Genomic DNA, 12210 nt, shown 5'->3' with positions numbered 1-12210 from the left:
TGACAATTTTAAGGCATGAGGACTTCAACTCCCAGAATTCCACAGCCAGCAACGCATGCCTTAAAATTGTCAAGTTTGGGAAACACTGCTATAGGAGCATCATAACTATTTTTTGGGGCATTCCATACCAATTGGCATTCCATACCAATACTGATATAGCCCTTGTGTAAGAAATAACTCCATCATTAGGCTGTCTTACTTTTCTGTGTATAGGTACCTGGTACCAAGAAATATCAGTCTCGCCGTAGCAAGGTAGTGTAACTGATAATACATGCCCATCAAATGTAAAAGTCTGATGCCATCCCATAGCAGCCAATTTCAGATGTCCTCAGTATTCAATCACTGACCTTATTAGACCAATCTGTAAATTCTACAATCAATCTACAACACAGTCAAGCCATTATTTAAAAACTGAACAAAACAAGTCACTAGTAACAAATGACATTGCCTTGCTTGGGTTCACGTAATTATGTGCTAATTCATATATTTATAAAAACTATTATTGTATCTGAACTCAGTCTTGGAAATGAGTATGCAAACTATAACATACAACTGATTAACTGAGAGCAGTTTCATAATATGAATATAGGTATGGTTTCTAATTAACACGAGGCATTATGTCAATATGAATGGAGAAGAGCAATAAGACTAAATAATAGCCAATTATTTAATTATTCCGTCATGCACATCAATATCAAATCTTGAGATGTATAGTTTTAGGCTAATAATTAAAGCCGTTCCTTACTGAACAAGTTATTGGATTCATTTTTGAATGGTAGCAGTCATTATAATGCATTATTACTTGTCATAATGGGGGCATTGCCTATTATAAATTCGAAGTTCCACAAGTTACCAGCAAGGCTAGCATCCACTAACCTAAAGGAATATGGAATCTAATGTTGCCTGAAGATTTAGCTTGAGAAGCCAAGAAAAAAACAAATGGAACATCAAACATATCCACTCAAGTTCTCACTCAAGACACAAATGATTAGACTCGAATTAGCTTACTTCAAAGCTAATGAGAAGACTGGAGATGTCTCGAAAATGATAGGAAAGGGGGAAGGAAAAAGAACAATCAGCAGCAAGGTGGATAGACTCAATTATAGTAACAATGAGCACACTGGAGAGCTGAAGTACCAAGTTAGGGACAGATTATCATGGAGAAAATTTACATGGTTGCAGGAGTCAATAATGACTTCAAGGCAAATCAATCAAGCGTAAAATACACATTCAGTTATAGAATGAGTTAGGATCGTAATGGAGCTGGCTCATCATGGTCATAACTCACAACAGTCATAAATTGGTTACCCACATGACCAACTTGATCTTACCTTTTTTGCAGTTTCATTTGGCTATGAAAAAAACCCCAATTTTTGATCCAGACTTACAAAAGGACCTAAGCTTTACTACAAAAAACTGTTATTCAGGCATGCTAGGGAGACCATTCACTACAATTAAATGCCTTACTGTTTTACAGCCAACACACAAAAGAATCTTTACATTGGTGAGATTCAGTGTATTTCAACTCTTTGATGAGGGAGATTCAACAGTACATCATCTATCTCCATATCCTTTGCAGGAAAATAAATCAGTAACACACACCCTTCTTAGTTGCTCCTTTTATTCAGATTTTCATAAAAACTGTTAATAACCAATAGCAAAGCAGCTACCAATCTTAACTTCCCTTCCCCCTTTTTGAAAGACACTTCAGAAATGACTTCGAAGCAGTGGCCAAATTCTGCTCTATCATCGTTGCTATTTGTCAAGAGTAGTTTTGTTTCCTTTTTAGAGTCTCAGGAGAGAATTGGAAAACAACTGTCATTTTACAAGATTAAGTTACAATAATTGATACTTGTATTATATTTATTCATTTATGGCTACTTGTTACACTTCAATGACTTAAAATGGTTAGTCTCCATTGAATTAAAATTTAATTCTAGTATTTGATAATTTAATAATTCCAGTAATGTGGAAAGTAGCTGTATATTTTAGAGATATTTTAAACTTAACTTTGATAATGGGTCATGTTGTACTTCATTATCCTAATTATTAATTTATCTTGAATCAATTTTGGTCATCTTTGTCAAATAAAAAAAGAAAAGGATTGGAGGTGCATGTGAGCATGTGGAATCATAGCTCCAATTTACATTTTTGTGAAGCACTGGTGTGTCATTAATCACAGAATATGACTGGTTGGAGGAAATGGAAACTGAGCTCCAAGCGCCTGGAGGGCAAGCATTAGATTGCCTATTGCTGTATTTTATCTTAAGAGGAGCATTGTAAAAATCTTAGAAGATTAAGATCACGCTATGGATGGGATAACAAGAATGAATGAATGACATACACATGAGCCTCATGTGATCCATTATTAAATTATACGCCTTCTCTGATCTGTGACTTGCACACTTTCATTCAACAGCTTGGGACTTGGTAACGAGATCTTTCTGACTGGGGAAGGATGGCTTTCTTTCCTTGGCGGCATCTGTAAAATTGTAATCTTCCTCACTGTCTGACTTGATTCTCACCGCTAAAGATAGCCGACCCCTTTCCAGAGGGGTAGGAAAAGGGAGCTCAGGGCAGTGTGATACTGGGCGATGGATGAAAGAATGTCTGAATACATGATAGGCATGCTCTTGCCAGTTCAACGTCTGGGAGGGTCCACCATGCAGAAGTAGCAGTTGCTTGAGTGGTCAGTCAGTTCCTGCCAAATTCTTGGGATAGCAAACTTCATGGCTCTCTTTTCTCCCCTGTACCAGCCTGTAAACATAGCAGAATTATATAAATTTTAAAAAATGGTATTTCACACATTACCTTATATTATGTAAGATATTACCATAGGGCAGCGATGGCGAACCTTTGAGACTAAGTGCCCCAAAACTGGCCCTGCTCCTGCTCTACCCCCTACCCCGCCCCCCCACCCCATCTGCCCGCAGGGCCACTCACTGCCTCCAGGGCCCACCACAGTTCACCCAGGCAGCCCAGCAGTGCTATGGCGGTCACGCCCTCTGCCCACGCCCTGCAGCATCAACTGTGCATGATGGGGTGTGAGGGCAGAGTCTTGTCTATGGTGCCTGGCTGCCATGTCCTTGGCTGCGCTGCTCCAGGTGGGCCATGCTCAGGGGCGACTCTCCTTCAGGGGGGCTGCTGGAGAGGAGGGGGTCGTGGGGGGAGGCGAGGCTGGGGCAACAGCACGTGTGCCCACAGAGGGCTCCAAGTGCCGCCTCTGGCACCCGTGCCATAGGTTCGCCACCACTGCCATAGGGCGTAAAATATATATCACAATCTGTATTTTCCTAGAATATTGAAAATAGGGGGAAAAAATTTAATTGAAACTCTTTTAAATTGTAATAAATCACTGAAATTCCAACTAGCGAGCAGCAATTGTTCATCATACCTTCAAGAGTTATCTTGCAATGTTCGCATGTGAAATAAGGTGCCCAGGGCTTGTCTCGATCAGCAACAGGCATGCCAAAATATGTTTTGTAGGCCTTGCACATCTTAATATGCTTTCACAGAGTACTTTTCATTCTTGTCTTGATAATTGTCCACATACATAGCAAAATGCACCTGCTGGATGCAAGCAACCTCTTGATACCATCTAAATCAAATATTTCATTATTCTCCTACTCAGTAATTAGACAAATTAAAATGTTGGTTTAAGGTACCAGTACTTTTATATTTCTATGGATACTATTGGATGGTCCCAAAAAGAGCTATAAAGTTCTAAAGGATTCCAGAAAATTCTAGGAAATTCTGACCAATCCTAGAAACTTCTGGATAGCTCTCAGTTCCAGAATATCCTGGAAGTCTACACAGCATTCAATGTTAATCGAGAACGATCTTGAAAACAGATAAATATCAAAATATTGTCCTGAATACACAAGCAATGTTTTTGTGGAACAATAACTATTTTCTCTTTATTTTAGGCATGAGGGATTAGGAAAACACACTGTTTACCCAGGAACAAAAACTCAACTGAAATTTGTTACATATAGCATTACAGGTAATCTTAAAACATCTCTAGTTAAAAAACATGAGTGCCTATGAGTCACTTATGCCTTGACAACTGTAGTGTCACAAAAATATGAATCTATATTTTGTTTTATAACGTAGTCCATGGGCAATAATTTCACAGGATTAGCTTAATTAATTGAGCCCGACATTTCTGTTGCTAAGCAAGACAGTTATTAAATGAGTTTTGCCCCATTTTACAACTTTTTCTTGCCACAGTTGTTAAGTGAATCACTGAAGTTGTTAGTAACATGGTTATTAAGCTAATCTGGCTTCCTGATTGCTTGTCAGGTCCCAAAAGGTGATCACATGACACCCAGACCACCACCACCCCCCCAGAACACAGCAACTGTCATAAATACAAACCAGGCGCCCAGCATTTGATCACATGACTACGGGAAATGCTGCAACACTCGTTAAGTGTGAAAAACAGTCATGGGTCACTTTTCTCAGTGCCATTGTAACTTTGAACGGTCTCTAACCGAACTGTTGTAAATTGGGAACTACCTATATACCACCCTTAGCGGCTTTGTAGCAAACCCGAACCCGAAGAGTGTGTCTGTATGTCAGCAATCAGGAAACCTACAACAGATCGCCTTATACTCTCTTCTAAAAGAAACCTATTACAGTACGTCTTTTTTCCGCTCAGTCCGTTCGTTGCTTCTTAAAACCAAAAAGAAATTACGAAATACCCGCCCCTCACACGCTCTCTCTTGCCTTCCTATCGAGGCCTAAGAGTCAGCCGCCGCAGAACCTCCGACGCCCGCTTCCCTCACGCGCCCCGCCCAAAATGCCCAATGGAGGCAAAAGTGATTTGTTCCCACAGAGAGCCATGGGAGGGCGTGGCCTCCCGAGTCACGTGCAGCACCTGGAACCAATCGGGTGATCGCGTGATACCAACCCCGGCCGCTGCTACTGCTACCAGAGCAGCGGGGTTGTTGTTCTTCCCCCCCCCCATAACTCCCTTCCTTCCTCCCTCCCTCCCTCTTCTCCCCAAGATGGCGGCACCGGCGGGCGACTGAGGGGAGGGCTGAGAGCTGGAAAAGACAATCCTGGCTGCCGCCGGGAAGGGAAGAGAAGACGTTCCCGCCTCGATTTTTTTTTTTTTTTTTGCTCTTGCCGCTTCTCCCTCTTTCCCTTCGGCCCTCTAGGAGGATGGTAAAATGACCCAAGTGGGGAAGAAAAAGAAAAGGGCCGCCAACCGCAGCATCTTGCTGGCCAAAAAGATCATCATTAAGGACGGCGGCACGGTGAGAAAGCGGCTGGTGTGGCGGGGGAGGTTTAGCGAGCCTCCAAGCCGGTGGGGAGAAGGGAGGCTGGCGGGGCGAGGCGAGGCGGTGAGGGCCTCCAGGCTGCTTTGTGAGGCCTGCGTTACGGGGTTGAGGGAGCGGACCTGTCAGCTTGGACCAGCCTCACCATCCCCATGCCGCCTCGGTTTTCCCCGCGTCGACAACTCGTATCGTATCCTGATGATGAAGGATTCACGCGATAGGGAGGGGAGAGAGCCTCCCCCAATATACTTGGTGAGATTGAGACCACTTTAAAGCCGGGCTTGAGGAACACGTGTCCTTTAAAAGGAGAATCGTCCCAACTTTTTTGGACTTGGTTTTCTATCCCTTTTTATCGATATTCTGATTTTGCTCTATTTGGTTTTTTTTTGGGGGGGGGAGATATTCAGGGATTTCGAAACGACGAAGATGGGAATACAGCATGCTTTCTCTGCCCTTTCACCGCTTAACTTTATAAAATTGTGTCAGCATATACTGGCTCCTAACTTTTGGGCAGTATTTTATCTATAGAATCCTTCAGTTAAGAATCGCTCGTTTTCAGTGATTTGATATTTTTTATAAATGGTTAAGTCACTTGGTCTCCTGAGGATGCTTTTCAAAAACTGACTGTGGAATAGCTCCATCAAAATATTTAACCACTAACCGTTTTCTTAATCACTTTGGTGAGTCATTTTATTAAAATAAACTGTTCAGATAGGATCCTTTGTTACAAAATAACGTGAAATATAGAAGTGTCAGTTATGTATACTTTACCTGAGAATATCTTTTGGAGAAATGATCTTTAGTTGGGGAACTTGCCCAGTATTATTTTTTTGTTTTATCTGTTGTGTAATAATCATGTTGTAGTCACCTGTAGACATAATTGAACTGAGGAATAAAACATTTGATGTGATTTTTAGTAATGTGTAGAAATACCAATTACCAGATGTGTAGATATTCCTATGTATTGTAGGGTGTGTCTCACAAATGCGCTATGGACTTCATAGTTTTGTGTTTCAAACCAGGTCTGTAGATTGCCCTTTTGAAAAAGAAAATGTGTTTTCTCTGGTGAGTAGCTTTCAGTAATGGTAGTAGCACAGATAGTCAACCTATGGCCTACCTTACAGATCATCCTAAAGATACTTTTAGGGGAGTAAGCATAGGAAAGTTGCTGTAGTGGGAAACTAATCGGGAGAGCCACATACCTTATGGGACATTGAAGTGATTGCTCTGGGCAGTTATCAGAAGAGCAATAAGGGAAGTTTGGCTCAGTTTGCCATTAAGTACTACTTTATTCTGTTGAATGATAGAACTAGTTCTGCTTTTGCAGTGATCTGAATCCAGTTGTGCCTGATTGTTATGTGTTTAAATATTTGAATAAAGTTGATGTCTGTGACATAAGATCCATTGATTTAATTTGAGTCAGGTTTGTATAAGAAGTGCTTTGCATATTTAACATATGCTGTGATTATACTAGTCTATGGTTAATATGCCAGACATGAACAATATCAGATGTATGCTTAGGGGTACGGTAAACAGGCAGCAGAGAACTGCAGCCAATTAAAGTGCCCTAATGTGTGTGTTCCTGAGTCTTTAGGGACAGGTTACCTATTTACTTTGCTATCTTAACTCTAAGCAGCTATTATGTTTGCAGTCTGATCCTCAGCTGATTTTGTGTTGCCTTTTGCAGGTGTATTTTCATTTCAGCAAAAAAAAAATGCCCTTGAAAATCTCATGTGCATATTAGTAACATGTCAAAGTTCTGAATTTTTAAGTTTAATAGTCAAAAACATGTGCTACCAACTTATGCCATTGAGTATGATCCCTGGTATTCAAGGATGTGAATAATGTTTCTCTATGTAACATTAATTATATAGCATGAATGCCTATGTTCTTTAAAAGGGAAATCTTACACGAAACATGGGCTTGCTGAGGAAATGTGACAGATCTGTGTAATGCCATGACTTTGAATGAACTGTAAAGTTTGCTCTGTTGTAATGGTAATTTTAATACTGTTAATTGTGGAAAGCTTTGTTGATAATAGTTCTTTAAAATTTGTAGGACCCTTGTTAAGATCCCATTAACTTGTGAAATCTTGGATATATTTCTGTTAAAAGAATCCTCCTGGAAGTATATTGTTTTTATATTAAAGAAACAACCTGGTGGTATTTGAAACAAGCTGTTTGGTTACTTAAGTTGGATTGTGTGCTACCATCTAGGTAGGATATGCAAAATGTTAAACAAAAGGTTTGGTGCATGGAACAATGGGTGTTAGGCAATGTGTCTCTTGGGAGCAACTCTTGGAAGGAAGGCTCTGGAAAGATTGGCATATGAACTGGCATAAGGACAGTGTAGGGTTGCCTTGTAACACCCCTCTGAATTTTATTTCAGTCATTACCTAAAACAACTAGGAGGCTCTATGTGTTAGTTTAAGGCAAATTGCAACCTACCCAGAACAGTTTGACCAGATTCCTGAGCCACAGTGTGTTTGTTTCACACGTGAACAATACATTTTACATTTTGTGAGCAATTCCTATTATTACCCAATACTAGTAATACATTGAAAGCTTCTTTCTGCCATGTTTTAGGGTATGCTTCTATCTTTTAAGCTGTTTCTTTTTAGTTCATGGGAAATAGTATTTAATAATATCTCAAATGCACAAGTTTTTCAGAGCTGTGCGCTGTTCTTCAAATAATAAGTATTACAAAATGCTCTTTTCTTTTTTTATGAATAAACTATCAAGAGAAAAGAGTTACACTCAAGATTCATACTGCACTGAACTATGCTGTTCTCCTGACTATAATGCCACCTATTATTAAATTGCTAAACAGACAGTTATAAATTTTAGTCAGTATAAAGCTATGAATGGAGCTGGCTTGATAGATTTTGATATAGCAAGTACATGAACTCAGAACAATAAAACTGGCATTTTCAGGGGTCCTGCACTTTCCAAAATGTTTCACATTTGTAATTGTATAAAATAGTGTAGAGAAAGAATTTACTGTAGATTTAAGAATCAATCTTAAATTTTTCTTTTGTATTTCCATACTTCATGTTTGTTTTTTTGGGACTGGTGAAGGTGATATTATTTTTTAAAGAAACTATTATTCCTTTTTCAGTGTTATTCATACTTTAGATTTCAGAGATGCCGCATTAAACTTTTGGGCTTCAAAGTCATATTTGTAGGGATTAAGCGAGAAGTCAAATGTGGAACATCAAAACTATTACTTTCCAATAATTACATTCCTGGATTTTTGAAACATTAGCGAACACATATGCTGATTCTTGAAGACTTGTAGAAACTGCTTTAAAAATATCCTTGTACTTTTAATCTATTACTGCCAGTGTCAGTTGTGGCCCAGTACTGTTGTGCAGCTAGATAAATAGAGAATGAATTTATTATTGGTGATAAAGTTACCTTTCCCATTCTTGAAGAGAATAAGAGAGTTGCAGTATTTCCTCTTGCATTTCTTAATCGCTTACACTTCTTAAGTGCATGGTACTGTACAAGACAAGGCTATTATAGTTTTTCATGCAATGATTCAGTGATACAGTTGGTCCTTGACTTAACCATTCACTGATCGAAGTTATGCCCATGCTGAACAAAGGAACTTAAGACTGGTCCCTGAAGTTATGGCTCTGTAGCACCCCATAATCACGTGATCAAAATTTCAGAATTTGACAGACTGCCTTATGATTACAGGAGTGCTTCAGCTTTCCTGCCTGCCATTCCCCCCCCCCCCATCTATGCCGTTTGGACCCCCTGGGCTCTGCAGCCCAAGCCATTCTAGCTTATCTTCTTGCTCCCATTGCTGACCAAGCACAACTGGCCAGGCTGTACTAGAGGCGAAAGCTAGCTGCACAGTGCTTTCTTCCGAAGGTCAGCAGCTGGCTTGCTCCAGCAAGAGAGGAATGTTACAGACTCAATCAAGGAATTTCAGCTGGTGGGGCTTAGGGGCAGAACTTTTCTGCTGTGGCCCCACTCTTTGGAACATCTTGCTGATGGAGGTGAAATCCTCTCCCACCTTCTTGGCCTTTCAGAAGAGCTTCAAAACCTGGCTCTGTTGAATGGTTAGTGCCCTGATGGGGGCACCTTATGCTAGAAGTAGCTGAGAGAGAATAAGAGAGAAGTAGAATAAGAGAGAAGATCCCATCTCTGTTCCGCTTGTGTACTTGGGTCCTAGTTTTATCTAATTCCTGTTAATTTTAATCTTTTTATATGTGTGCTTTTACTGTGTTGCAAGCCACACATAGTCACTTTAGATAGTGTGATGAGGGAGATATAAATTCAATAAAATAAAATAAAAGGGGCCAGGGCAGGCATGCCTCATCAGCAGTGAGAGCAAGAAGAAGGTAAAGATCAGCTGCAATGGTGGCATGCAATGGTGTTTGGCTGGGCTGGAACAGCAGTTTTGCATTGTGCTGCTGGGATTTCCTGGGGTGGCTTAGGGTTTTATGCCATGCTTCTGTGGCTTTCCAGAACAGTGCAGCTTTGCACAACGGTATGGTGCTTTCCAGGATCTGGTGGCTTTGAGCTGCACTATTAGGCCAAGTTTGGGGCAGCTAAGGCTTCCGAGGTCAGGGGCTTTTGCAGCTGCAGAGCCATGGTGCTCCAAGAAGCCCCTGACCTGGACTGTGGCAAGCAACCTCAGAGCCTCGTAGTCCAAGGTCTGCTTGCTACTTCACAAGATAGGGTGCAGGAGGATGGCCAACAGGACAGAGATGGGGGGATAAAATAGGCAGGTTGGGGAAGTTGAACAGGAGGCAGTCTCTTACCTTACCGAAGCTCAGGGCTAGGAGGGATCAAGTCCTGGAATGACTTGTATTGGATGGGTACTTGCTTAATGATCTGTGATTCTTGATTAACAAGTGCTGGGATTACAGTTGTTAAGTGGTACAATCACATGACGACGGCATGCTTTACCTAGTAACAAAAATTCTGGTTCCAGTATTGATCATACAGGACTAACTGTATTTCATATATTTTGCGTGAAGAAGATCCCAATTTTAATCTTAAATAACACCGGTAAGGTATTTGGAAACAGGATGCCTAACACAATGGAAAGCCAGTGGAAGTCATATTCAAAATCATTGGAATGGCTGCAGGGAGATACTGTTACTGTCATGGTTCCGATAGATGAAACACATTAAAGAATTTTAAGGCAAGAATTATTCCTTAGAGAACATTTTATTCAGGAAACAAAGTATTGGGCACTAAATAGATGAACCCAAAACTAATTCCCTTCCCCCAGATACAAAGTAACAAGTTGCAAGTCCCACCCCCACAAAGCAGTCATAAATCACATTCTCCATCGTTTGTGTCCTTGAGTTCCCACAGAACTGCATTGTTATTATGGCTAGCTGAGCTCAAGCATTCATCCCATCCCCCCTTCAACACCTAATTTCTAACCAGAAGAAAAAGCATGTTCAAAGCAAAGTAAACATGGCTGCAATTTCCATCAGTTGTCAGAGCAGGAACATCCAGTGTTACAGCGTTGCCAATTACTACTGTAGATCAGGCCTGGGCAACATATGACATGTAGTCTGCTGTCATTTAAAAAAAAAAAAATCTCTGAAAATCCATTGCTGCCAAACGTTGCTATTACCAGGAAGGACCGTCTACCCCAAAACATGTACTGCCAAGCACCTGCAACATTTACTGGCCTCACCTTCATAGCTGCTGTTGCACTGCTAGCTGCCAAACAGCTGATTGGCCTGTTAGCTGTTTATGGCCCGTGATTATTTTTAATTTATCAATATGGCCCTTTCCCTCCTACAAATTCTTTAGGACTGCTCTGCAATAGATGTCTGCAAAAAGCATTTAATGGTAATAGAGCTTCACCTGAAGATAGAACAATTATCTTGAATAGATTTCAATAGAGTAGAGCTAGAAGGAACCCTGGAGGCCTTCTAGTCCATCCCCCTGCTCAAGCAGGAGAACCTATACCCATGGTGGTGAACCTATGGCACGCATGCCACAGGCGGCACGTGGAGCTGTCTCTGGTGGCATGCGAGCCATTGCTGGGCCGAGCTGCTCCCTCCTCCTCTCTGCGCATGCGCAGTCTGGGAATAGGCGAGAGGCTATAAAAGGAGCAACTTTCTGCAGAAGCAGCATTTGCTGCAGACAGCTTCAGAGCGAGCACGAGTTGGAGTGGATAGCGAGCGAGTGAGCGAGTATGAGCCGACAGCTCGGTGGCCACGCCAACTTGGTGGCTACTCCCACCCGGCATTCGGCGATGCATAAGTGGGTTTTGAGTTGCAGTTTGGGCACTCGGTCTCTAAAAGGTTCGCCATCACTGACCTATACTATCTCAGACAAGTGACTGTCTAGTCCCGTAGTGATGAGCCTATGGCACTCATGCCACAGGCGGCACACTGAGCCATTTCTGTGGGCACGCGCGCAGCGGCATTGGCAGCTCCCCCCACCCGGCCTGTTTCCCCGGCTCCGTTACCGGTAGCAGCTCCCTCAGCGAGCACCCCACGACCCTCAACATCAAGTTTCCATTGCACAAGCTTCCTGGAGCTGAGGAGAAGTGCAGTTACTGCGCCGCTAGGCGGGTCTCATGGGCAGTGTTGCCTTCCGCTTTTCCTGCTGCTTTAAATATACTATTTCCTATTTAGAAAATGGCTGCTACAGTGGGAGTTGCCAATAATAGTAGAATGCAAGCTGCTGAAGTTGCTCCTTGCTATCCTGTCCTCCAGGATATTCATTATAAACCAGGGGTCTTGAAACTTGGCCCTTTTATGACTTGTGGACTTGTGGGCTTCATCTCCCAGAATTCCTCAGCCAATGTGCCTGACTGAGGAATTCTAGGAGTTGAAGTCTACAAGTCGTAAAGGGCCAAGTTTAAAGACCCCTGTTATAAATCCTTAGCTGGCTTTTTCCCCCTAGGGACTTGGACACATTTATTAAATACTACAGAGATCCAG

General features: G+C 41.7%; 1 protein-coding gene and 1 long non-coding RNA gene across 4 annotated transcripts in view; one reads left to right on the top strand and one right to left on the bottom strand.

Annotated features, from left to right (window-relative positions):
- Positions 1–1604: 1604 nt before the first annotated feature.
- On the bottom strand, positions 1605–4804 carry LOC120310267. 3 transcript variants are annotated; one of them, XR_005557303.1, is made up of 3 exons: positions 4715–4804; positions 3395–3570; positions 1605–2757 (listed from the first exon to the last, which is right to left on the bottom strand). It is a non-coding gene; the product is annotated as an uncharacterized LOC120310267 (long non-coding RNA). The 3 variants fall into 3 exon arrangements; XR_005557304.1 differs by having other exon boundaries at positions 3395–3567; positions 4715–4796; XR_005557302.1 differs by lacking the exon at positions 4715–4804 and having other exon boundaries at positions 3395–4708.
- A 147-nt stretch (positions 4805–4951) lies between these two features.
- Positions 4952–12210, top strand: part of MFSD14A (major facilitator superfamily domain containing 14A) — a 27425-nt gene continuing 20166 nt past the window's right edge. Inside the window, exon 1 of the mRNA XM_039348491.1 lies at positions 4952–5261. Within this exon, the coding sequence (XP_039204425.1) occupies positions 5175–5261 (87 nt within the window). The 5' untranslated portion in view covers positions 4952–5174. The remainder of the gene's footprint in view (positions 5262–12210) is intronic.

The sequence above is a fragment of the Crotalus tigris genome, unplaced genomic scaffold, assembly GCF_016545835.1.
Source record: "Crotalus tigris isolate CLP2741 ecotype Arizona unplaced genomic scaffold, ASM1654583v1 scf7180000018155.2402879, whole genome shotgun sequence".
NCBI classification, from domain to species: domain Eukaryota; kingdom Metazoa; phylum Chordata; class Lepidosauria; order Squamata; family Viperidae; genus Crotalus; species Crotalus tigris.
The sequence above is the reverse complement of the archived record's forward strand: the minus strand, read 5'-3'. Positions and strand labels throughout refer to the sequence as shown.